General features: G+C 36.5%; 1 protein-coding gene, 1 long non-coding RNA gene and 1 other non-coding gene across 5 annotated transcripts; 1 reads left to right on the top strand and 2 right to left on the bottom strand.

Moving 5' to 3' along the window:
- Positions 1-156: 156 nt before the first annotated feature.
- On the top strand, positions 157-25,788 carry LOC132430977 (uncharacterized). The gene is made up of 3 exons (XR_009520597.1): positions 157-225; positions 1,945-2,066; positions 25,689-25,788. It is a non-coding gene; the product is annotated as an uncharacterized lncRNA (long non-coding RNA).
- Positions 4,048-27,439, bottom strand: DBF4 (DBF4-CDC7 kinase regulatory subunit). 3 transcript variants are annotated; one of them, XM_060020377.1, is made up of 12 exons: positions 27,124-27,439; positions 25,707-25,879; positions 19,030-19,209; positions 17,070-17,120; positions 16,293-16,362; positions 16,014-16,090; positions 15,311-15,347; positions 13,755-13,800; positions 10,791-10,919; positions 10,186-10,300; positions 7,005-7,129; positions 4,048-5,185 (listed from the first exon to the last, which is right to left on the bottom strand). In XM_060020377.1, the coding sequence occupies exons 1-12, from the start codon at positions 27,167-27,169 to the stop codon at positions 4,192-4,194; spliced, it is 2,043 nt and encodes a 680-aa protein (XP_059876360.1). In that variant the 5' UTR covers positions 27,170-27,439; the 3' UTR covers positions 4,048-4,191. The 3 variants fall into 3 exon arrangements, with proteins under 3 accessions (XP_059876360.1, XP_059876361.1, XP_059876363.1); XM_060020378.1 differs by having other exon boundaries at positions 25,784-25,879; XM_060020380.1 differs by lacking the exons at positions 15,311-15,347; positions 16,014-16,090; positions 16,293-16,362; ... (2 more) ...; positions 25,707-25,879; positions 27,124-27,439 and adding an exon at positions 14,210-14,710.
- Positions 7,976-8,082, bottom strand: LOC132431409 (U6 spliceosomal RNA). The gene has a single exon (XR_009520716.1). It is a non-coding gene; the product is annotated as a U6 spliceosomal RNA (small nuclear RNA).

The following is a 27,439-nucleotide window of genomic DNA, read 5'->3' as shown; positions in this document are numbered from 1 at the left end:
AATAAATGGAGTCCTGGCCAAGGTTTGGCTCACAGTGGGTCAACAATGTCATTTGTTGAGCCTCTGAATATTTTATTAGAGCGAATACTTAGTACTTCATAAAATCCCTTGCGTTGTGTTCCTGACCTACAGGACAAGAATCATTATAGTGGGAGAGACAAAAAAAGAAAGAAAGAAAGAAGGAAGAGAGAAGAGAAGAAAAGGAAAAGAAAAGGAAAACACCAAGTAAGTGGTAATCTCTGAAACTGCCTCTATCCCTCAGCCAAATAATAAATCAAAAACACTATCTTAACCTGGGGTGGTGGTGGAGGAGATTAGTGAGCCTGTTAAGTATCTAAAAGATGGTTGATTCCCATCATCTGGGTTGTAAAGAATGACAGCAGACTGCCACAAACTGCGCTAAGTCATAGGCTCAACTGCAGTTGAAGTGCCAGGTGTGGTGTCCTTTCCATTGCACATGAATATACTCCCAAGTACCTGGTAGGCAGACATTGATTGGGTAGATGCATAATTTCCATCCCTGTTAGGAAAATAAAAGATCAGAAACAGTGTATTCACAGGGAAAAGATGACGGTAGTTTTACCTCAGGGCTATTTAAACTTTCTTGTCCTTTGTCATCCAGTAAGTTGAAGAGGATGCCATAGAGAACATCACATTAATACATTATATCAATGGTAACATATTTATTGGACGATATGAGCAAGAGGTCGCTAACATATTGGAAACTGATAAGACACACTCCCTAGAGGGTGAGAGAGATACCGTAAGAAGATTCAGGGACCTTGTCATATCAGTAATATTTTTAGAGTTCCATTGGTCAGGGGCATTCCAGGACATGCCATCCAAAGTAAAGGACAAATTATTGCACCCTGAACTTCCTAAACATGAAAAAGGAAGGATAATGCCTAGTAGGCCTCTTCAGATCTTGGAGGCAGTATATTCCAACTGGGAATACTGCTTCCACCCAGTGGCATGAAAGGCTGCCAGCTATGAGCAGAAAAGGGCTCTGCAGTCATGTAACCAGGCAGGTTCAAAGGTTCTAGACATCAGTGGTAGGAAAGTTGCAGTTTATGGCCACCGTCAATAGGGAATCACAACCGAGGCCCTGGGGGTTTTAGGATAAGGCCATGCCATCTTCAGTGGAGAATTATATACTTTATGAAAAATGAAGCTAGTTTGTTGTATGAGATGATGATGTATGAGAGATGAGTTACCTGACCATGGAGCAAAATCACCATGTGGTTACAACTGGCAATCTTGAGCTGGGGTTCTATCAGAACCATCCAGTCATAACTTGCAGCAGGTGCAGCAGTAATCCATGGTAAGATGGAACTGGTACATACAGGGTTGAGCAAAAGCAGGACCCGAGGGTTCATGGGAATTGCACGAGCAGGCAGCCCAGACCCCCATGTCACACCTACAGGTGTATGGGCCATCTTTTAAGACCAGATGTAAAAAGGAGGAAAAACCCAAACTTGGTTCATGGACTAGTTGCTTCTGTGGTTGCAAGCTGAAAATAGATAGCACCCTCCGTACAGCTCCACTCAGGGGTGGTACCGAAAGCCAGTCACAAGGGAAAATCTTCCCAATGGGCAGAGCTTCAAGAGGTGAAGCTTGAAGTCACCCCCTTTGTGTGGAGAGAGAAGTGGCCTGAGTTCAGAATATATGTGAACTCTTCTTGGGCAGTGAGAAATGACTGGCTGTTAAGTGATTTGTGGAGAGACAGATTGGAAGATTACATGTAAGGGGTAGAGGCACGTGGCAAATGGGAGTGGGCATGGAGTGTGAGCATCTCCATATCATACATTAATACCACCCTAATGCTGACACGATGGGTACATAAGCAAAAGGGCTACGGTGGCAGGGATGAAAGCCATGTATGGGCTTAATGGTATGGGCTCCTATTCACTTAAGTTGATCTAGTGTTTCTGCTTTTGCCTGAAGTTCAACTTGCCAGAAACAGCGACCAACACTGAGCTCCTGATATGGCACAATCCCTCCAGGAGACCAGCCTGGCACATGATGACAAGTTGATCACGCTAGGCACAGTAACAGACATATTCCAGGTAGGAGATTGTCTTTCTTGCTCACGCCATCACTTTTTGAGGATTTGATTTATTGGCATGGAATCATACATAATTTCATGTTACACCAGGGGATTGACTTTATGGCGAAGGTGTTGGGAGTGTGCCCACGGTCAGGTGGTCCACAGTCTTAACTCATATAGAATCACCCAGAAGCTTCCTAAATGATAGAGTATTGGAATGGCCTGTTAAAGGCACAGCTGTAGCATTAGCTTGGAGGTGATATTTTTGAGGATGGGGTATCAACCTAGGATGCAGGATACACTTTTGAGTTCAAAACATTTATATGGTGCTATGTCTCTGATAAAAGAATACATGGGTCTGGGAACCAACAGGTGGAAGCACAGTGTCCCTACTTGCCATTATTATTCCTGTGTCCCTGTTGTAATTTGTGCTTCCCATTTTAGCAATTCCTGTTGAATTATAAGCTGCAATTACCACCTAGCCCCTTTGGGTTCCTTGTTCCAAGAGACCAGCAGACAAGGAGTCACCATCCTGGTAGGAGTAATTGATTTGATCCATCTTTAATAAAGAACGTGCTGCCCCAGCTGCTGGGAGTACAGGCAGTAGACAGCTTACAGCTGTCAGCTCCTGAAGGAATTCTCATCTGCAGAGCCTCGTTGCCTGGTCATGCCCCATCTGAGTGGTCATTGAACCGTTCAGTGATTTACCAGTCAGCTTCACCTAGCAACTGCGAGATTCTTGTGGGGCCAACTATGTCCAAAGGCAGTCGTTAGAAAACATCTTACATGCTAAACTCCATCATAGAGTTTACTTCCTGTGGGAACCCAACCTGTGATGAGTTGCCATTACAACTCAGTTTTTATACTGTTTGAAAGTGCTAAGACAAGGTAAAGGAAAAGCTTTTATGGGATTACTATTAGGGGTAACTAATGTAGTCTTTGGGACCTCAAAGAGTTTTTGAAAAACAAAAAACCAACCACTTAATTTGTCCCTTCAAAGTTAAAGATGTTTGTTAACAGTAAGAGAAGGAACTGCTTTTGAAATGGTCATGATATGAGAGCATTTTGAAAATGGCTATTTGTCTGTTGTTACATGAGTTTACTACTGAAAATGATGTCATTATAAGAACCCTCATACTTATAAATGGAATTTTCTGTCCTGTGTAAAAATCTTCCAAGGGGTTTTTTGTTTAAAACATAAATGCACGTATGCACTATAAAGGATATTTCAGTGATCCTCCTTTAAGTACTGGCATGAACAATAAAACTTAATTTTAGTTGACAGTGTGTTCATATAATATTCATTGGCACTAATTTTTATTGTGAACCATCTACCGGTGAGAGTTGAAATTTTCCTGATATTTGAATTTTCTCTTCTCTAAATTATTGAATCGCCAAGTAACTGATCAAAGGCAATCTGCATGTTTCAAAACATATCTAGTTCATTGCCATCCTTTCCCTTTCCTTTCTTGATACCAAATTAGGGATTAAAGAGTCATTTTTGGAAGAAATTATTTCCAAAGGTAAATAAGAACAGTGGAAAAATTATTTCACTCCATATGCTAGCCTCGTTAAGTTTTTCCCTCATGGCTTCTACTTATCTCCACAAATAACCTAACTCCTCAGTGCCAACACCCTAGCATGGTCCACCTTAGTTCACCCTCATGTGTCAATGTTTCTGGTAATAATGATTTCCAGAACTCAGACACTGAAATACAATTTTTCCTTTCTGAATGAAAATTAGGTTTTTAAAAGCAATATTATCATGTTATCATGGAAATCTGTTTTAATAGACAATAGATATAACTAGAATATCTAAATTTATAATGCTAAATTTTGATATTCTCAAAATTTCCCTTGAAATTAGTTTTCACTGACATAAAGCAAACTTATTATTCATAATAGTTCTTAGAAAACAATTATGAACATAGTATGCAAAATGAGTCACAATTTATTCTACAGTTTTTCTAGAATATTCAATTCTGTAGAAAAATGCAATCACCTTTATTGTTAATATTTACATTTCATTCTGTAAACAAAATTGGCAAAACCTCACCCCCAAAACTAAGAATTTTTATACATATTCTTAAAAATTTCAAGAATATGATCTTCATTGCTTCTGAAAGGTATTTATTTTTTTAAATCTAAAAACCAGAAAATGTAGAAGTTGAAGGGGAAGAGAAAAACACTGATAAGAGATTTGAGTTTTCCTCTTCCCAAATATCTAAAACATCACATATACCACTGTTTTCAGTGTAGCTTGTGAAACCCAAAAATTCTGACTTTTCTTCACTGGTTTGAAATAAGTCCAGTAGAGACTGTACTGATGAGCTACAAATTCTGTTTTCTTCCTGTGTAGTAAGAAATTCAGTTCTTTTCTTATCTAACTCCACATTTGGTTCCAGGTTTTCTTTTTTATTTCTTCTTAATAGTATTTTCACTTTCCGATGGATTTTACCAGAAGGTAAACTATCCATATTCTTGATGTCACATGGGTTGGGTTCCTCAGTAGGGCTTTGGGATGGAGCCTTTGCCTGAATTGTTAGGTGCTTCTGTGAACTGTTTATTGCTAACAGATCAGAATCACGATGAAATACTGAATGAAGGTCCTTTTCCTTCATATCCTTTGCTGGAAAAAGTACAGTATCTGACTTCTGTTTTGGTTGAGATGCACTATTATCCATACTGAAATGAGAAACTTGTACAGATGCCTGTTGCCTATGTGGACAGTGATCCACCCTTACTTCTAAGTCATTTTCATTTATGATTAATTTATGTTTAGGAACATTAAGAATGCATTCCTGTTTATTTTTATGTGGAGATAGAGATATAAAATTTAGAGATATAAAATTTTCTTTTATGTCATTTTCAGCTGGATTTAACATGGAACATTTATTAGATGTTTTATCATCATGTCCTCTTAATTCACTTGAAGGGTGTGGGATGTGTTCTGAAGTAGACATAAACTTTTGTTCAGGTTCCTGGGTTTCTTTATCCAGGAAACCGTGCTCCATCACCTGTACATTTTCCCTGGAGTTTTTCTGAGAAGTATGTTGTAATTCCATCTTTTCTTTACGTTCAAACTTTTTCAAAACATTTGCAGTAATAGGAGAAAGGGAACCAACACTGTATTTTATTCTTTAGAGGAAAAAGAAAAGAAAAAAAATTAAAATTGCTATCAAAAATTCCTGAGTATTTAAAAACTAAATTAGTAAAAATCTTTAAAAACTGTGTATAAAACTTATTTAACTTAGAAAACACTACAAAAATACAGAACTTTTACTATTTAGCCACATTTACTTTAGATGCCTTTATTTTTTTGGCCGTGCCGTGTGGCATGCAGGATCTTAGTTCCCCGACCAGGGGTCAAACCCATGCCCCCTGCGGTGGAAGTGGGGAGTCTTAACCAATGGACTGCCAGGGAAGTCCACTTTAGATGTTTTTAAAATAATAAAACTTTACAGATATAGCTAAAAACTCTAGTGTACCATTCCTCATCCACATTCTTCCACTTCCTCCCAGAGGTAAGCAGTTTCTTGACTTTGGTATTTAAAACTACTTTGATCATATAAATCAAAGAAAGATGATAGTAAAGGGATTTGGGTCTGTTCTTAATTTTTTCACTATCCTGAAAAATTTCTTAATTTCTGTGCTTTGATTTACATTAATGTTGACTTAGCATGTGGAGAATGAGTATTGGGAAACCTAAGGCAGAAATGGATATTTATTTATATTTAAAAATAAACAATCCAATATTATAGTAAGCCGGAAACCTTATATCGTTATACTTCTAAAGATGACAAGTCAGTAATCCTTAAGTTTCACACACATATTTGACTTAAAACTCTCTTCTTCATGGAGTCTCTTAATACCCTTGGGATGCTAGTTTGTATTAGACAATCCTAAATTGTCTAATACAAAGAGAAAAAAACTTAACGGCTCACATTATATTTTATGTTATACATGTCACAGATAATGAAGAGAAATATAGAATTCCACCTGCCCCTTCAAAACCAGAATGGTTACTTTTCTATTTATTTTGTTGATACTTTCACTTAAGACTCCTCTTGAACAAATGGAGGATATAAAATGTAAAAACACTAGTCCAACATCACTCTTCTTTAAAGTCCAGAGATGTTTAAGTGACTTGTCTATAGAGATAAAAATTGTGCAGATGGTAAGATAATTAAGGAATAAACCAGTTTATATATAAGTACTAGTTCAGAATTTTGCTGCAGAACGAGTTTTTAGGGAATTCTAAATTCTTACAGTAGCCCATATAAGTTTTAATAGTTGGAAATATGCTTCCTCTCCAAATATTACATCAGTCATGAACAATCATTCTGAATGTTACAGAAATAAGAGGTTTAGGAACTGTTCTACCCAGATATAGCCAAAAAACTTTCTAGTTAATTTTCAGGAGTTGTAGCTTGGTATCATTTTATAGTCTTCTTTATGCCTTAAGATTGGTCTAAAAACAGATATAAGGACTAAACAACCTATTGAGTTATTACCAATTCTAGGGTATATTCATATGAAAGCATTTCTTTTTATTTTAGATTTATGGGAATAATCTTAATGAGGCTCATTTTGTCAATGTACAGTTACTGTATACTGAACATCACTGTATTCACACTTTATACAGCTCGGGCCAAATCTAGTCTGCCATCTATTTATTTTTTGTGGTTCACAAAGCCTAAAATATTAACTATGTGGTTCTTTATAGAAAAAGTTTGCCAACTCCCCTTTTAGACTATGTTAAGAAGAGAGCCTTAAAAGTAATAATAAGGTAAGCGTTTTTGGTGGCGGTGGAGGAGGGAGAGAAAAGAAGCAATCAGTTCTTAACCATATTTCTATGCTGAAAATATAATCCTTCTAAGAACAGAAAACATTGGATTTATTTTTAGTTTAATGGTTTAATATTCTTGTAAAATTTAAAAGTTGGGTTGATAATTACCTTTTATTTTTAGGCATGTCCCTTTCATATTCCACAAAGTCAAAAACTAACTTAGATACAATGTCATCAACAAGTTGATAGTGATTACTCTGTGCAAAGTTTCTGTGTTGCTCACTTAGAAGATGCTAAAATAAAACAAAAAAGTACATAAATCATAATTGTATTTTAAAAGTAATACATACTTTTTTCTAATATTCTCATGCCCCTAAAATTAAGTATCTAATAACTACTCCAAAGAAATATCCTTTATCAGAACTTAAGTAGAATAAAAGTAACTGCTGAGAAACCACTAAAAGTACTTTGGTTTTTAGTCTTCTGTTTTTCAATCAGAAAAGTCAAGTACTAATTAATTAGTAGTTTAAGGGAACTGAAAACCAATGAGCTACATCAGAAAATGAAGATAAAGCTGAAGAAAAACAACCGTAACATATAGCATTTAGTGTGCTAATATTTTTGAAAACACTTCTCTTTACTACTTTATCCTTATGCAATTACCACTAAGTAATAAGTAAGGTAGGGCTTATAAAATATTAAATACATGAAATGTTATGTAACATACAAGAATCTAAAACAAGAATCTAGAAGAGGGATTAAGTAAAAAAAGATGAAGTACAACTAATGCTGGGAAGAATAAAAAAAATTTTGAGAATGAGGGAATAAATGATCTCAATTACCCAGTGCTTATGACTGAGTACCGAGAAGCTTTTCTCAATCTTAAGGGTGGTTAAGAACAAAAGTCAACAAGTTCAGTGTATTGGGATAAAACTCAGAGGAAACAAAGTTCCTTCTGAATAGGTGGAATCTCCAGGCTAATTCTATCATTTGTCTATCAGCTGATCAGGGAATTGTAACTAGAAGCCTGTATCAAGGTGATCATGGAAGAACCTCATTTCTGTTTCCCTAGTTTCATATCATTTTAACTTTTTTTTTGGTTATCCATTTTATTTTATTATTTTTTAACATCTTTATTAAAAACATCGGAACACTTCACGAATTTGCGTGTCATCCTTGCGCAGGGGCCATGCTAATCTTCTCTGTATCGTTCCAATTTTAGTATATGTGCTGCCGAAGCAAGCACTAATTTTAACTTGCGATGATTTGATTTTAATTCCAAAAACGAAATTCTTCACTGGTCACAAAAAATACAGTATTCTGGAATATAAACGTATTCCTTCCTTGCTTGCAAAATTTACCATATACAAATTATGTATGCTCAGTAATGTTAAAACTAATGAGAAACGAAACATTAACTTTGTAAGTTCAGATTCTGTTTATTCATGTTCTTGGAAGGAAAAATTACTAACTGAACTAAGAAAAACGACTTCCAACTTTTGTGTAGCTCCTCTCTACCTCCACCTAACTCTTTTTTTAATCCTTTAAGTCTTGATTTAAATGTCACTTTCTCAGTTGAGCCTTCCTTGTCCCTCATTCTACATTCAGTACTCTATTTATTACCACTGCACTTCATACTTCACTTTTCATCCTACTTGCAAATACATGTTTCATATCTATTTCCTCTGTCAGACCGTAAGATGGTAAAAGGGTAGGGAATATATCTGCCTTGTTTGCTGCTTAATTTCCTGTGATCAAATTTGTTAAATGAATGCCTCGACACAGGTGGAACTGAATCACTGTGAAATCAAAGTTTCAAAAAACAAAATATTTCCTATATTCTTAGTGACTAGGGATCATATACATGAAAAACTGTAAAAAAAAAAAAAAATTAAAAATTAAAAAATATCCATCACAGCCTCTACTTTGATTTTCCTTTCTTGTGGTTGATTTTGAGCCCCAACATCCTCTGAGCATCAAATTAGGATCCACAAACTGATATTAAGGAAAACATCCATTTTAGATTAATTTATTGCAACAGCAAAGTAAAATTTCAGGACCAATCTACAATTTAAATTTTCAAAATGATTTTTGGGAAGGGCAAATATTTCTGAGAAAGTTCAGCTTATGATTAAAAATAATTTTAAACTAACTTTAAAATTAACTATTTTTCTACTTTATTATATAAACTGAACACAAAAAACTGACACAAACTTTCAGTTATAAAACAAACTTCCAATTTAGAAACTGAAGACAGAGGTAGTTTATGGATCAGATATTTTCAAATATTTTTTCTCAACTTTCCCACCATCTTCTACCAAAACCAAGCACCAAAACAGACTGTCCCAGTATTTTAAAAATTAACAATTCAAACAATAACAGCTAATATTTAATAAGCACAGCGCCAGGTACTGTCCAAAGTCTCATAGACAGACAGGAAGCCAGGATTCAACCTTGGGGCTAGCCTGGATCCAAAGCTCTTGCTCTTTTTATCAGTTTACAAATTGTAATTGTTCCCATTTTTTAAACTTTCTCTTCATCCCATATATATTTTCAACAATTTCTTTTTCTGCTATTTCAAAGAACTGTCTCCACTTTCTTCTCATCCTTCCATTAGTAAATCACTTGCCCATTTTTTAATTGTTAAGGCCTGAAGCATGCAGTGACCCATGACCCACCCTCTCTCCCTCCCAACATCCAATCCACTGCACATCCTCTTGGCCCCGCCTTTATAATCATATCCGCAAGCTGACTTCTACCACCATTGCTCAGTCCACCAACATCTGTTCTTTGATCCTGGCAATCAGTTTCATTTAGCACTTCTGCATTGCTTATTTCAACATTCACAAGTCTTGTTCCCTCAAATTCTCTCAGGTCTCTACTCAAATACCACCTCATCAGTTAGGTATTCCTTGTCTAGTCTAAATAAATAGCAACAACACCTTCATTCCTGCTTTATTTTCTCATAGCACTGATCTAATGTTCTCTCTATATACTTCACTATTCTCTTATCCTGTGGTTAGCTCTCTCTCCTCGCCTTCCACAGAATGTAATCTTCACAAGGGTTGTGAATTGGTCGCTTTTGTTCAATGCTGTTCACCCAGAGCAGTAATTGGTACACAGCAGGTGCTCAATAAATACTTGCTGAATGGATAAAAATGATTTTTCAATACACATTTCCCCACTTTGGGTTCTTAAAATTCAAGATAATTCTATCAAAAAGAAGTATCTACTACTTAATAATTACCAAGTTGTAAACCACAATCAAAAGAATAAACTAAAATTTAAACAGCAAATATTATTCATAGTTTTAGAAATATCAACCCTCTAAATACAAAATCACATTTACAGTATCGAGATCTTCGTATTTCTGCAAGCAACATTCACAATATCCCTTTTTTTTCTTCTCTTTTAACTGGAGTTGAACTGGGATTCCACCACATTTATCACCATCTGTTTGGATCCTGATAGAAATATATGGTAAAAGATTAACCGCTGAACGTAAGGAATAATTTTAAAAAATTTACTCCTCAACTATCAAACAGCATCTGCCGTAATTTGCAGAGATTTATATAAACAAATACTTTTAGCCATTTTTCTTTTCAAGAAATTGAGAAGCAAACTGAGAATGTAACGATTATTCTGGAGAATATCTCAGATCACTGAAAAGAAAGAACACATTTGAATTATTTGCAAATATTTTTAAGCTCCCCTCCAGAGCCCCCATCTAAAGTGGCTAAATGTGACATACTTGAAAAAGAGATTCAGACTTTAAATCTAGCAAAGGGGCATTAAAAATATCCAGGGGAGAAAGCACAACAGTGATTAGACAGACACACACACACAAACCAAGACACACACACACACACACACACACACACCCCCCATGGCGTTAAATGAATTATTTCAAATATTTGTTTAAAAAGATAAAAATTACTTGATGGTTAAACCAACCTTAGTTTAACCTGAGTTTCCTTTTGGGTGGTAGATGGCTTATCTACATCAAATGGACTGGAGGGCTTCTGAACAGAATAGTTTATAAAAGGCATATTGGTCAGCTGAAGATAAAATGGCCTATAAAGCCTAAAAGAATAAAAAGACAAATACATGAGAATCTTTATGATGAAAGAAAACATGTTTGAAGTCTTATATTTCAAAATCATGTAATTCACCTGGAATCTGAAATAAACAATAGGAATCAGTTAAAATTTACTATTTACTATTCTTAAGTGCACAGTTCAGCTGTATTAAGTATATTCAATGTTTTACAACTATTAACACCTGTCCATATCTAGAGCTCTTCTCATCTTTCAAAATTGAAACTTTGTACCCACATATAAACTTCCCCACCAGCCCCTGACAACCACCATTCTACCTTGTTTCCATGAATTTGACTACTCTGGGTACCTCATTAGGTGGAATCATGTAGTATTTTCCTCTTATTTCATTAAGCATAATGTCCTCAAGGTTGATCCATGTTGTGGTGTCAAAATTTCATTCCTTTTTAAAGTTGAATAATATCCCATTGTATGTATATACCATATTATCCATTCATCTGTTGATGAACATCTGGGTTGCTTCTGCCTCTTGGCTATTGTGAATAGTGCTGCTATGAACATGCACGTAAAAGTGCTTCTTCTAAACCCTGTTTTCAGTTCTTTTGGATATATACTCAGAAGTGGAGTTGCTGGATCATACAGCAAGCAGTTCAAAATTTTTGAGGACTGTCCATTTGGTTTTCCATAGTGGTTACACCATTTTCTAATCCCACAAACTGTGCATAAGAGTTCCAATATCTCCACACCCTCACCAACACTTTTTTCTTTTTAAAATAGTACCCATCCTAATGGTTGTGAGGTAATAGATTTCTCATTGTGGTTTTGATTTGCATTTCTCTGATGATGAGTAAGGTTGAACATCTTTTCATATGCTTGTTGGCAATTTGGGTATGTTTGGAGCAGTGTCAAGTCCTTTGCCCATTTTTTAATTGGGTCATTTGATTTTCTGTTGCTGAGTTCTTCATATTACCATCTTATTAGATACATAACTTGCAACTATCTTCTCCCATTCTGTGGTTGCCTTCTGTGTTATGTCTTTTGTGCACAGAAATTTATAATTTTGATGTAATCCAATTTAGTTCTTTTATCTTTTTGCTTCTGCTTTTAGTGTCATATCCAAGAAATGACTGCCAATTCCAATGTCATATAGCTTCCCCCTATGTTTTTTTCCCCAAGAGTTGTATAGTTTTAGGTCTCTGACTCATTTTGAGTTAATTTTATATATTGTATAAAGTAAGGGTCCAACTTCATTCTTTTGCATGTGGCTATCTAGTTTTCCCAATACTGTTTATTATTATTACTTTTTTTTTTTTTTTTTGCGGTACGCGGGCCTCTCACTGTTGTGGCCTCTCCCATTGTGGAGCACAGGCTCCAGACACGCAGGCTCAGTGGCCATGGCTCATGGGCCTAGCCGCTCTGCGGCATGTGGGATCTTCCCAGACCGGGGCACGAACCCATGTCCCCTGCATCGGCAGGTGGACTCTCAACCACTGTGCCACCAGGGAAGCCCCCAATACTGTTTATTAAAAAGACTGTCCTTTCCCTACTGAATTTCTTGGCATCCTTGTCAGCAATCATTTGATCATATATATAAAGATTTACTTCTGGGCTCTTTATTCTATTCCATTGGTCTATATATCTGTCTTTATGTCAGTACCAAACTTTTGATTACTACAGCTTTGTAGTAAGTTTTAACATTGGTTAAGTGTAGACCTCCAACTTTGTTCTTCATTTTCAAAATTACTTTGGGTGTTCAGCATCCCTTGAAATTCCATATGAATTTTAGGACAGATTTTTCTCTTTTTGCAACAGAAGTCATTGGGATTTTATAGGGATTGCTTTAAATCTGTAGATCACTTTGGGTAGTACTCACATCTTAAAATATGAAGTCTTCCAATCCATGAATATGGGCTGTCTTTCCACTTATTGATGCTTCTCTAGGCCTAGTTTTATTTTTTTAAATATTTATTTTTATGGCTGTGTCGGGTCTTAGTCGTGGCACGTGGGCTCTTTGTTGCGGCATGCAGGCTTTCTCTTCTCTAGTTGTGGTGCGTGGGCTCCAGAGCATGTAGGCTCTAGTTTGCAGCACACGGGCTCTATAGTTGAGGTGCGAGGGCTTAGCTGCCCGCGGCGTGTGGGATCTTAGTTCTCTAACCAGGGACTGAACCTGTGTCCCCTGCATGGGAAGGAGGGTTCTTTACCACTGGGCCACCAGGGAAGTCCCTCCAGGCCTAATTTTAAATTGTACTTTTTTTTCCTTACAGTAGCACATTTAAAAAAAAGAAGCGTTCAACACATCTTTGTCACCTCATTGAGCACCCAAGAGAATTAATCACACATGTCTAAATGAGTAACTAGAATGTGTAGGGAAAGAAATCTAATTCTCCCATGCCAAATTAGTCTACTTATATCTGTAGTCTTCATTAAGATTATTCTATAGAGCTTCAGAATGAGTTTGCGAAAACTACCAAATTAGATGTTATACTCAGATTTTGTATTTCCAAGTAGTAACTAATAATTTCTTTTTTACAAATGTAGATGCAGTCTTTAAGTAGTAGTTCTAAATCATATGGTATTACCTTTAGCCAGAGAATGGTTATTTGAAATACTGAAAAATGAGCTGGTCTCGTGATTGCTCTAAACTAGATTTTCAAGGAATTATTATCTAAAACCTACTGAAACTTAATTCAGTCCTTGAGCACGAAGTAATGCTACTTTTTGAAACTGTGCCACATGCATATTAATATCATATAAATCTAACGTAAAGGGACCTAACAGTATTAGCGGGAACAGTTTAATTAGTTAGATTTTCTCCTTTAATATTGTATTAAATCATACAGATTGAATTTAAGATACTTACTGGCTTATATCTTCCACCTTTACAAAAGGCTTTTTGAGTCTACCTGCTTGGGAATATACAAAACATGATATTAGATGCTTACAAATCCAGAATTTTTTTTTTTAAATAAAACTACTCTGGCTAAAATAATCCAACTATGTATCCATTATCCATTTCATTTCAATTTGAAGTTTTTAGCCTCAGGTAAGGTATCCTGCAATTATAAATCCATTTCCAAAATGACAGAAGCTCTGTCTATATTCTGTGATTCTTAAATGGAATGGATCTCCTAAAGGATCTATAAGCAGAATTCCGGAGGATTTTGAGCTAGAACAGGAAAAAAAATTTAACTTTTATGTTCACTACTCTCTAACTGAAATGTAACATGTCCTTCAATTTTGCATATAAGCAAAAGAATCACAGTAGTATTAGCAGTGCTTGTAATTTTTATTTATTTATTTATTTTACTTATTTACTTTTGGCTGTGTTGGGTCTCCCTTGCTGTGCACAGGCTTTCTCTAGCTGCGGCGAGCAGGGGCTACTCTTTGTTGCCGTGCGTGGGCTTCTCATTGCAGTGGCTTCTCTTGCTGCGGAGCATGGGCTCTTGGTGTGCGGGCTTCAGTAGTTGCAGCACGCGGGCTCAGTAGTTGTGGCTAACGGGCTCTAGAGCACAGGCTTAGTAGTTGTGGCGCACAGGCTTAGTAGTTGTGGCACACAGGCTTAGTTGCTCCGCGGCATGTGGGATCTTCCTAGACCAGGGCTCGAACCCCTGTCCCCTGCATTGGCAGGTGGATTCTAAACCACTGTGCCACCAAGGAGGCCCAGTGCTTGTAATTTTGATATCAGTTGAAACATATTTTCATATCATATTAGTTACTACAAATATCTCAAAGCATCATTTATACTCATCACTTCAAAACAAAATTACAGTAGCAATTATAATCACTGCTAGAACTTTTTTTTTTTTTTTTTTTTAAATTTATTTATTTTTGGCTGTTGGGTCTTCGTTTCTGTGCGCGGGCTTTCTCTAGTTGTGGCAAGCAGGGGCCACTCTTCATCGCGGTGCGCGAGCCTCTCACTATCGCGGCCTTTCTTGTGAAGCACAGGCTCCAGACGCGCAGGCTCAGTAGTTGTGGCTCACGGGCCTATTCACTCCGCGGCATGTGGGATTTTCCCAGACCAGGGCTCAAACCCGTGTCCCTTGCACTGGCAGGCAGATTCTCAAGCACTGCACCACCAGGGAAGCCCACTGCTAGAACTTTTTAATGTGTAATAAAAACAAGTATATAACTATTTTATACTGAAAAATATTCTGATAACTGAATTTCAATATAATTGATTTTCTTAGTGATATAATGATAAGAAAAAATGTTTTAAAAAACATTATTCTAACAAAGGTCCGTAGAATTTACTAGACTGCCAATAGGGGTCAATGTTCTAAAGAAAAAAAAAAGGCTAAGAACCACTGAAAAAGTCATTTAAAGGGTTGGTTACATGATATGTTAGAAGATTTTTATATGTTTTATTCTATTTTCTAAAAGCAAAACAAACACACATAAGGAAATCAAAATACTTACTTCTTGCTTTCTGTGTGCCAATACTTACTCTTTTCCCCTAAAAAAAAATGTATATATATATATAAAAAAACATATACATGGTAAAAACACTGGGCTTGAAAGTACAGTGAAAACAGCTATTGCAATTGCTCAATATCCTCAAGACTAAAAAATCATATAGGAAAACAACTAAATAAAGGAAGGGTGATTATTGCAGTTTCATGGGGAAAAAAGAGAAAAAGCTGCTTTTCAAAATCAGCTCAACCAAAGAAATGAAAGGAAACAAAGATCATTCAGGAATTAAAGATTTTATCCAGTGGTATGGAACTTAGTAATACAAGCTCACTTTTACAATACCCCCAACAAACATTTTGCATTTTAGCTATGTCTTCACAGAAAGAAATCAACCAATAGAGAAAAGGCATGGTTAGTAAAATAATCTAAAAATAGTCATGTAAGTTATTTTTATGCCCTCATTCAGCAAAACCTTTGTGATAAACTCATCAAAGGTGGAACAACTTTTACCTCATGAGTAAATCCTAAAGTAAAATGATATGCAACAATTTATTCAAATGACAGAAACATGCATATAGTACACAGGATTACCCCTAGGATATTCTGGCAGTAATATTTTCCACTTGGCAAAAAAATTTATAGATACATAAATAAAAACCAAGCTTACCATTTTCTTTAATTAGTTTAAAAATTAAGGAAAATAACATACCCCATCTCTTACAGAAGTACTTGATTTCTTGAGTAAATACAATTCTTTTTTCTTTTGTTCAATGTAGTATCTAATGTCTTTATTAAAAGAAAGAAGGGTTTAAGATTAGCATTTTTACCTTTGGAGTTAAATGCTGCTATTTTCTTATAATTGTAGTAAATTTAGATGAAAGAATTACCCTTAGAGGTATCTCTTGCTATCAGAATTCTATCTAAAATTAGGAATGAAGAGACAGACACTTATAACAAATATTGTCAAAAGCAGTAATAAAATCCTTACCATCAATATGAAGAATTTTTACTCCCCATGATAAGGCGTTTGATAATATACTGTTTGAAGGAATAAAATCCTGTTAAAAAAAAAAGTTTGATAGTTTTTTCTAGGAAATTACTCCTTTAAATGAGCTAAATTAAAAATATTATCTGAAGCTTAATGTTACTGAGATGGTTATTCAGAACAGACCCTATACAGTTACAATAGCATTGAGGACATCAGTTTTTTTCTTCTGAAATTTCTAAAACCATTTCTGTTTAATATACCCCCATATTCTTTTTTTTTTTTTTTGCAGTACGTGGGCCTCTCACTGTTGCGGCCTCTCCCGTTGCAGAGCACAGGCTCCAGGTGCACAGGCTCAGCGGCCATGGCTCACGGGCCTAGCCGCTCCACGGCATGTGGGATCTTCCCGGACAAGGGCACAAACCCGTGTCCTCGGCATTGGCAGGTAGACTCCCAACCACTGCGCCACCAGGGAAGCCTTACTCCCATATTCTTGACAATTAATGTACCCTGTAGCCTTACAGTTAATAGTTTCAAGAAATTATTTCTTTTAAAGACACAAAAATGCCACAAGCTTCAGAAGTGGCCAGTAATATTTTAAAAGGCCACAAGATGGAGGCGTTTCTTCATGAAAAGCAGATTCTGTTCTTTATGAGATACATGCTGGTATTTAGGCTTTTCCTATTAAAAATGAGGAAAAGATTTCAAGAACATCTCTATTTTACATTTCAGTTTTTAGTAATAGAATATACACTGTGAATTTTTAAAATTCCTACTTACATGGTCCTTGATAGCTTTTTCAACTAATAATTTTCCTCTGCTCAAACACACCTATAAAAAGACCAGAGCACAATAGTTGTAACATAGTGCCTCACTGGAAAAAATTTTTAAAAGATAAAATAGCTAAAGCAAGTAGATAAAATTTAAAGATGAATTTTAATATAAATATGAAATTTAAAATACATAAAGTTTATTTGTACAAGTCTTAATGACCATCAACATAATAAATGTACCGTAAAAAGTGATTTCCTTAGGGTCTTTGTTTGTAGTAAGATCTATTAAAAAGTTTGTTTCTTTTTTTGGTAGAGCCTAAACTCAGCTTAAAAAAAAAAGGTCAGTTCTGTAGTAAATGTTATTCAACATGAAAAATAAAATAGGTTGATCTGAAATTCTATCTAATTAAATAGTAAGTTTACATTTTAATTTCCTATTTAACCAAAGATCTAAGGATATTAAGTAAACCATATATACTGTTTTTACATAGCATTTCATTTTTTAAACAAAACAGTAGGAAAAGCAGTTGAAATGCTAATAGCAGCAGTTAATTTGGAACTAGTCACTGGTGTACAACTGTGTTCCTCCAAAAAAGCATTAACTGAAAGAATGTATGAGGCTTCCTTGGTCTCTTCTTCTTTGACGTTTTTTCTTCTTTGTATTTGTCTCTTTTTTTTCAAGAGATATCTTTTATGTAACAATCATTTCTTTTACCTGTTCTCCCCCGCTCCCATTTTTCCCTGTTTTCCAAACGGCTGCAGTAGATAAGTTGGGGAGGATATTTTTTAAATTTATTTTTAAAATTTATTTATTTATTATTTATTTTTGGCTGCATTCAGTCTTTGTTGCGTTGCGCGGGCTTCTCACTATGGTGGCTTCTCTTTCTGCAGAGCACAGGCTCTAGGCGCGCGGGCTCTAGAGTGCAGGCTCAGCAGTTGTGGCACACGGGCTTAGTTGCTCCGTAGCATGTGGGATCTTGCTGGACCAGGGATTGAACCCGTGTCCCCTGCAATGGCAGGCGGATTCTTAACCACTGTACCACCAGGGAAGCCCCGGGGAGGATAATTTTAAATAATTAATTTCAATCTAAAAATGAGATAAACACTATTTTTCAACCTCTTGCCCTTTTCATACCCAGTTAAATCAATTTAATTTATCCTTCACTGTATCTTACAACTTACTGGCAACTGAGTGGTAGGGATATGATGTTAGTAATTCTAGTACAGGGGCTGGCAAACTTTTTCTTTAAAGGGCCAGATAGTACATGTTTATATGGCTCTGCAGGCCATATAGTCTCTGTTGCAACTATCCCATTCTGCCTTTCCAGCAGTAAAGCAACCAGTCAATATGTAAATGAATGGTATGTCTCTGTTCCAATAAAACTTTACTCATGGACAGTGAAATTTGAATTTCACATAATTGCCACTTGTCACAAAGTATTCTTTTGAATTCTTCCCCAACCACTTGAAAATGTAAAATCCATGCTTAGCTCGCAGGCTGTAAAAAACAGGCGGCAGGCTTGGGGCTTCCTTGGTGGCGCAGTGGTTGAGTCCGCCTGCTGATGCAGGGGACGTGGATTTGTGCTCCGGTCCGGGAGGATCCCACATGCCACGGAGTGGCTGGGCCCATGGGCCATAGTTTGCTTACCCCTGCTCTGAAACAAACAAAAGGTTTCTATTCCTTCTTTAAAAAATGATCTGCTGTCACTCTTTAGTTGTAAATTACTCTAAAAATAAAAGCCATCACTAAATGCAAGGGCATATTTTAGGAATCAGTGTGACTACACAAGCACTGTTAGGAGAAAAATCACCTTTCTATATACAACAGCAACCTTATTAACGACTGGAAAGCCACACTTAGTGTAGATATTATTCTACCTAAGTGAACTCTGCTATCAGCCCACTCTTGAAAATTATAAAATCCTATAGCCTTTCCCAGAGTCTCAAACCATATTTCAGAGACTTACTGTATCTGGAGACTTAAATGAACTTCCATCGTGGCTGGGATGAGGTGATGTGGTTTCTGCAGTATATGCAGATTCTGGACTTGGTACAGGAGAAATTCGTCCCAAGGTTTGTGCAAATTTAGCTTCCTTTTTATTTGAAATAAGATAACTGATATCTTTGCTGAGAAATTCTTCAACTCGCTAAAGGAAAACAAAGTATTTTTAAGTAAGTCATATAAACCATAAACTGTTTCATATTCTAGGCACAGTAGAAAATGCCAATTTGATGCATTTTAATATTCTAAATTTCTATACTGTATTATTCTGAACCTAGAGTTGAGAAAGTACAATGAGAATTCTAATAACACAACAACAGCATGTAGTTTATATATGATAATTAGTTTAATCCACATGACAACCCATAATACTAATATTATCCTTATTTTGTGGAGAAGAAAACAGAAGTTAAGTGACTTGCCTTGAGGGTTACACCAGTAGTAAGAGAATTTGAACACAGGTACTCTTTTTTTTTAACCTTAATTTTTTCTTAATTGAAGTATAGTTCATTTACAACGTTGTGTGAACATAGGTATTCTGTTTCATATCCATGCTCTAAAGCACTACTGTCCAATAGAACTCACTGTAATGATGGAAATGTTCTTTATCAGCATTGTCCAATATGGTAACAACTGCCACATGTGACTACTGAGTACGTGAAGTGTAATTAATGTGACTGAGCAACAATTTTAAACTGTTAATTTTAATTAACTTAAATTTCAATAGGCACATGTAGTGAATGGCTATAATACTGGATAGCACAATTCAAACTTATAAAGTTATAACATCTTTCCTTAAGACTTAAACTATTAAAAGGTAGGAAACCCTTACTTTTAAGAGCGTATGACTGAGACTTCCCTGGTGGCGCAGTGGTTAAGAATCGGCCTGCCAATGCAGAGGACACGGGTTCGATCCCTGTCCGGGAGGATCCCACATACTGCGGAGCAGCTGAGCCTGAGTGCCACAACTACCAACGCTGGGGGCCCTAGAGCCCGTGCGCCACAACTACTGAAGCCCGAGGGCTCTCAGGCCCCTGTACTGCAACTACTGAGCGTGCTGCAACTACTGAAGCCTGCATGCAGCAATGAAGACCCAACATAGCAACCCCCCCCCCCAAAAAAAAGTGTATGACTGTTTTGAAGAGAATTTCCCTAGTTTGAAAACCACTGCTTAAATGTCTGAAGTTATAAACAAATGTACCAAAGTCAATAAGTCAGTGTTGAAAATCACTGCCATCCAAAGGCAGGAAAATTAAACTAAGTAGAAAAAATACTATTAATCATTAACTATTTGCATAAATGAGAGACTCAAAGTATTTTAAGCAGCTGTATCTAATTTCTGTAGGGTCTCACAACATAAATGAAGATAATAAAAAATGAAGCAAAGTATGTAATTAATTTCATCTAAGCATTAAGCACAATTTGTTGCTAAGACCACCAGCTGCCTTGGTTAAATGCAAATCACTAGTTCCTTTTTTTCTGAGTAACATTTTCATCCACCAGTAAATAAAGTACATTTATATATTCTAAGGATGACGGACTCAAATGCCTACAAGGGCCAGCAAGAATACGAATGAACGATTACATGTCCAATACTCTTTTCATCTTCATAAATATGTGGCCCCAGCACTGACAGAGCTTCCAGTTTTTCAAGAGATCTGCCCAATCTCCCAACCATTAAAAAAAAAAATTGTGATAAAATACGTAACATAAAATTTACCATTTAAACCATTTTTGAGTGTACAATTCAGTGGCATTAAGTATATTCACAATGTTGTATAACCTTCCCCACTATCCATTTCCAGAAGTTTTTCATCATTCTAAGCTGAAACTGTACCCATTAAACAATAACTCCCCATTTTCCCCTCTTGCCAGCCCCCCTTTTCTTTTTTTTTTAAAGTATATTTATTTGCTTAGTTTTGGCTGCACTGGGTCTTTGTTGCTGTGCGCGGGCTTTCTCTAGTTGTGGCGAGCGGGGACTACTCTTGGTTGCGGTACGCAGGCTTCTCATTGCGGTGGCTTTTCTTGTTGCAGAGCACGGGCTCTAGGTGCACGGACTTCAGTAGTTGTTGCACACAGGCTCAGTAGTTGTGGCACACGGGCTTAGTTGCTCTGTGGCACATGAGATCTTCCCAGACCAGGGCTTGAACCTGTGTCCCTTGCATTGGCAGATGGATTCTTAACCACTGCGCTACCAGGGGAGTCCTTTGCCAGCCCCTTTTGATGCTTACTTTCTGTTTCTATGGATTTGATAATTCTAGGTACTTCATATAAGTGGAATCCTGTATTTGTCCTTTTGTGTCTGGTTTATTTCATTTAGTACAATGTTTTCAAGGTTCACTCATGATGCAGCATGGATCAGAATTCCATTCCTTTTCAAGGTTGAGTAATATTCCACTGTATGTATAAACCACGTTTTGTTTATCCATTCACCTGCTGATTAACATCTGGGTTGTTTCCACCTTTTGGTTATTGTGAATAATGCTGCTATGACCATGGGTATACAAGTATCTCTTCCAGACCCTGCTTTCAGTTCTTTTGGGTATATACCCAGAAGTGGAATTGCTTGATCATATGGTAATTCCATTTTTAATTTTTTGAGGAAACTACATAATGTTTTCCATAGCAGTTGCACCATTTTACAATCTCACCAACAGTTCACGAGGGTTCCAGTTTCTCTACATCCTCACCAACACCTATGTTGATAGTGGCCATTCTAACAGATGTCAGATGGTACCTCAGTGTGTTTTTTTTAAATTGAAATATAGTTAATTTACAATGTTGTGTGTCTGGTGTACAGCAGTGACTCAGTTATACATATATATACATATTCTTTTTCATATTCTTTTCCATTATAGTTTATTACAAGATATGGAATATAGTGCCCTATGCTATATAGTAGGACCTTGTTTACCTATTTTGTATATAGTAGTTTCTATCTGCTCATCTCTAACTCCTAATTTACATCCTCCCCCCACTCTCCCCTTTGGTGACTATAAGTTGGTTTTCTATGTCTGTCTCTATGTTTTTGATTTGTATTTCCCAGTGATTAGTGATGCTGCACATCTTTTCATGTGCTTATTGGCCATCTATACGTATATATCTTGTTTGGAGAAATGTCTATTCAAGTCCTTTGCTCATTTTTTAATCGGATTGTTTTTTGTTGAGTTGTAGTAGTTCTTTATATTCTAGATATTAATCCCTTATCAGATGTATGATTTGCAAATATTTCTTTTCTCATTATGTGGGTTGTCTTTTCACCCTCTCGATAGTGTCCTTTGATACACAAAATCTTCTCATTTTTACTAAGTCCAATTTATCTATTTTTTCATTTGCTGTCTGTGCTTTTGGTGTCATAGTCAAGGACTCAATGCCAAATCTAACGTCATGAAGATTCTCCCCAATACTTTCCTCTATGGGTTTTAGCTCTTATATTTTAGATCTTGATCCATTTTTAATTAATTGTAGCACATAATGTACAGTAAGGGTACAACTTCATTCTTTTGCATGTTGATATTCAGTTTTCCTAGCATCAGTTGTTAAAAAGATGATCCTTTCCCCACTGAATGGTCTTGGTGCCCCTGTTGAAAATCAACTTACTATATGAGAGGATTTCTGGGTTCTCTCTTCTATTGCATTGGTCTACATGTTTGTCCTTATGCTAATATGACACATTTCCCTTGGTTTTCCATTTCCTGTACCTCAAATTATAAGTCTTTAATAATGAAAAATATCTTTTACAATCTGGTCCCAATGTAACACTGTTTCTTGCCATATCCCCCATCTAAATCCCAAGCTCAAGTCATATTCTTAATATTAGCAGTTGCTCAAACAAACCACACAGACCTATATTTTAAATATGTTCTTTCCTCTATTTAGTTTGTTCATTTTACCTGGTATATTCCTACTAGGCTTTCAAGACTCAGCTCAAATTTTATTGCTGCTATAAATCCAAAAGGCAGAGTTAATATTTCCACTTCTATATTCTAATGGCAATTTCTACATAACTTCTGTTAAAGCACTGACAATGCTATACTGTAATTTATTGATTTAGGTGTCTGATGTTCCCATAGACTGAGAATTCCTAGAGGATTAGACTACATCTTATTTTTGCATTCCCCAGCATCTAAAATAGTGCTAGCATATGGGAGACACTGGTGGAATAATTTATGAATGAATTTCCATATGCCCAAATCATAACCATTCTTCAAAGCTGAGTTCAACTTGTGTCTGTACAATGGTCTCCAAGATTCCTTAGTTGGAAGCAATCTTTCCCTCTTATAACATTCTATATTACAATTAATTGTACCAATGCCATCTCTGCTTAGATTAGAAATTGAGGGTGGGATGGACATCAGATTCATTTTTGAATCTACCAAAGTACTTAATACTGTGTCCTGTACTGTTGAGTTAGTTTTATCATGGCCTTTAATTTATTAGCTACTGTGGAATCTAGGTCTTTAAAAGAGTAAACTCAAAACTTATTTTCTGATTTCAAGGTCACACTGAACATCCAAAACAAGTAATTCTGTCCTCAAGTTCATGAGGACAGAACTATGCCAAGGTATCTGACCCTACATCTCTTTTCTTCTCCAGCTGTCTTATTTTAACCCAAACTGTTTAGATATGGGCTTAAGCATGGTTGGTTTTACAACAGCAACCTTTCTTGCCACTATTAGAGATATTCCCCCATTATGTCAGCACTTCACTGATGTGCTCTCAGTGGCTGAATCTTCAGAAGTGTACTCTCCAAATAAAAGGTATATTTAGATATTTTCATTCAGACTAGAGAAAGCAAATGCATAAAATGGACAGTTCAAAAAAAGATGACACTGTTAATAACCTGAGGCAAAATAAATTACAAATGGTTAAAGGATCTAAGTAATCCTAAAAATTAATAAGCACAGTCCTTTTGAGGAAGATCTATCAATATTTAACTACACGTTTCTTAAAGTTGAATCTTAAATTAGTGTATAGAAATCAAAGTTCCTTTATAGCTGCCATACGAGATTTTCGTAACAGTCTTTTTCAGTGATAGAAATAGTACTGTGCTAGAGACAGAAATCATGACATCATGAATTATTGGAAAGATAGTGTGGGGGGAGATCAGAATTTGATAAAAAATCTTAGGAGAAATTAAAAGAATAAAGTCAGTAAATCAAATTCAGTTGAAAATCCACAGCTTTGGGGAAAAATTTGGAAACTTATGACATTAGTATGCTCCTCATTTCATTGACCTACTTCAAACCATTTTAGGATAAAAATTTGAAGTGTATAAAACCAACTTTCAGCTCTTTCTCAGCTATTATCTAACACATAAGTGAATTCAAAATTTGTTTCTTGCAAGTGCCTCAGGAACTGCTATGGGGATGAGAGAAGAGAGAAAAAGGGGGTAGGGCAGGCAGTCCCTGCACTAGCTTCTATACTGCTGTTTTAGCTACAGCAATTCCCTCTTTATTGGCTTTACACATTGGACTTCTGAACATGATTTTGTTTGAAGGGTTCCACTGCTAAAAGCACAAATCTAAAATTAATGATTTAGATTAGAAGGGTTAATAAGTTTTTCCATTATATTTAAGAAAGCTCTCAAACCATATCAGATAGCTACTTTGTAGCCACTGATTGCTAGAGGAACAGAATGGTGCAGTAGCATGAGTCCAGGTATTAGGCTGATTCTACCCTGGGTCAGTCACTTACTTCTCTGGACACTTAAGTACTTAATTTTTAAAATAAGGGATCTTTACTCAATGATGGCAGGTTATAAAACATGAACTTTAGTAATGCAGTCATATGGTCATTATGGTACATGCTACTACTATGACAAATGTGTAACAATGTTTTATTTTAAGAAAATGAATAGCAAAAACGTAGAATAGCTTTTCAAAGACAGTTAAGTAAAATATCATATCAAAAAATGATTCCAAAAAACTTGTTACATGTTCTGCAAATTTCTATTCCAGTAATGGCAGGATTTGTTCATATTATTCAAAAAATGTTAACCATGACAAAGTGCAGCAGAAATCTTTGAAACAGGAATAATCAGGAAATAAATGAATAAAATCTTAACCTTTCTAAAATTTACCCAGTACTACCCTTAATCCTAAGAAAGTCTTAGAATTTTACCCAAATTTTCTAATTTCCTAATCAGTTACTCAATGTATAAGGTAGGAAAGAAGCACGTTTTCCATATTTATAATCCAAAATCGTTCCCTTAATGACATTCATTCTGTTGAGACTGTATCAGTCAAGAGAAATTTTAACTCTTTGTGGTTTGAACAGGTTTTCCTTGTTCTGTAAATAACATCTTACTTTCATGTAGCTTCCCAATAATCATAATCAAGGAGTTTCTGCCATCTGGAGGACATCCCAACATTACCATGAGAAGGCAATCAGCAGTTCCTTCAGGACAAGGGAGTCTCATTTCTCACACGTGTGAACTTCACACCAGACTAATAATCACAGAAACCTGAAAGTTTTGTCAGCCTACAAAAGGTTAAAACAAATGACTGTTCATTAATGATAAACAGCTGTTAAAAATGTTAAGCTTGGTGCTTATAAAAGTTTTTTTCCAAAAGGAAAATGTTAAATGATTACAAATTAACAAGTTTTCCTTTTTTGTTACAGTGTATGGTTTTGACTTACCCCTCCCAGATCCTTAATGTCCTTTTGCAGTTTTTCAGATATGGTGACAGAAGGTAAGTCAATGTAAAATACTTTACCCCAGAGTGGCTCATATTTGGATTTTTCTTGTTTGTTATCAGTTTTCAGAGATTTCAAAGACGGTCGGTTTTTTTCATTTTTGACTTGGATTCCACCTATTGTTTAAAAAATTTAGAATTAGATCATGTTTTACGCAGACAGAAAATTTCTACTGTTTTAAAAATATTTGTTTATATGATATCACAGAGAGAAAAATCTTTATAATCCTACTAATTTAGGCAGTCATTAACATTTTAATATATTTCTTTGTGGTATCACTTAAGATAAAGGCAAAATACTCTATTTTAACAGATATTATATGTCGCAAAACGACTATTGTTCACAGTCAACAGTTGACTCTGCAAGAAATATTCATGTGTTTATCCGTGTTTTATGCATTAAGGCAGTGAACTATGTAAAACCAATTTGAAAGAGTTTTCCTAGTATGTAAACTGCATGGAGTATTTACTCAACAAATACTCATGGAGCGTCTGCCATTCTGTTGAACACTCACAACTGGTACTTAAAATGTTAAACATTTAATAATGCAAGAAACCTGTTACTCAGAATGACCTAGACCTCAAAGGTTCCTGACTGCTCAAGGTTGAGTTTCACATAGAGTCAGTGTGTATATTAAGAAGAACTCGGCGGTCCATTTGAAGAACCAAATCACCATTCATTTCATTCTTTCCTTTGAAAACATCAGATCCAAACAGCTGCTTAAAAATTAACTTTAAGAACTCAATCTGTTCATAAGTGGGAGACCATATATACACACTATACATATCAATATATACCCACACACACTATACATGTTAAAAAGAAAAACTTACAGGCTGGAATGCTTTACCAAATAGAAGTGATTGCAAATGAAAGTTTGCTCTTGTTTGTCTGTAATGTTCAAAACAGCAACGGTGTGTTTGAAATACAAACACCTTCCCTCAACTTCATGAGTAAGACCAAAAATCCACCCATAATCACCCAGTTTAATCAGGAAGCGAAAAGCCCCGAGCACATCTGCATTTAAATCGAGGCTCAAGCGGCAGCCTCAAAGGGTCGCAGCATCTGTGGGAGCCCCGGCGGGTTCCCGGGTCCCGCATTGTCTTCTAGTTTTATAACCGACAGCGCTACCGGGAATTTGCGGCCGAGGCTGGAGCGTGGAGAGCGCCAGGGGCCGGGCCGGGATCCGTTCCCTTCCTGCGGCAAAACCCTGAAGCAAGCCTTCTTTCAGGCCAGAGCAGGATGCACGTGTCAGAAGAGAAAAGCAGAGACCCAGCGTGAGAACTCTGAAGAATCAATTATGGAACCATGAGGGAAGGAAAGGATTAAAGGGACTGCAGCCGGAGGAGGGGCTTCGTACCCTGGAAATGTCCTCTGCTGTGGGTCCTCATGGCTCTGGAGTTCATGGCAGCCGCCCGGCACCTACATGCTGGGTCCGGAGAGGGTGTCGCGCCGGGCGGCCGCGGAAACACGGCTCCTCAAGGCCCGTTGACCGGCCGATAGCTTCTCCGCTTCCGCGGGCCACCACACCCACGCAGTAGAGATGCCGCGTCTGCCCGCCGAGTTTCCGGGGGCGGAATGCGGCCTCCGGGCGCGAAGGAGGAAGTGGCAAAGCACAAACGAGTGGGCTGCGGCGGTTGAAGATTTGAAAACGCGTCACGCGGCCGCGGCGCCGA

Source organism: Delphinus delphis, chromosome 9 (assembly GCF_949987515.2).
Source record: "Delphinus delphis chromosome 9, mDelDel1.2, whole genome shotgun sequence".
Lineage (NCBI taxonomy): Eukaryota > Metazoa > Chordata > Mammalia > Artiodactyla > Delphinidae > Delphinus > Delphinus delphis.
This window is presented reverse-complemented; position numbering and strand designations above follow the sequence as displayed.

Excerpts from the sequence above, each read along its gene's own strand:
- DBF4 (XM_060020377.1), bottom strand. The coding sequence starts at position 27,169 with ATGAACTCCAGAGCCATGAGGACCCACAGCAGAGGACATTTCCAGG. Across the intron at positions 25,880-27,123 it reads CAGCAGAGGACATTTCCAGG|GTGGAATCCAAGTCAAAAAT; the intron begins GTACGAAGCCCC and ends TTTAAACAATAG. Across the intron at positions 16,091-16,292 it reads AAAAATTCTTCATATTGATG|ACATTAGATACTACATTGAA; the intron begins GTAAGGATTTTA and ends CTTTTAATAAAG.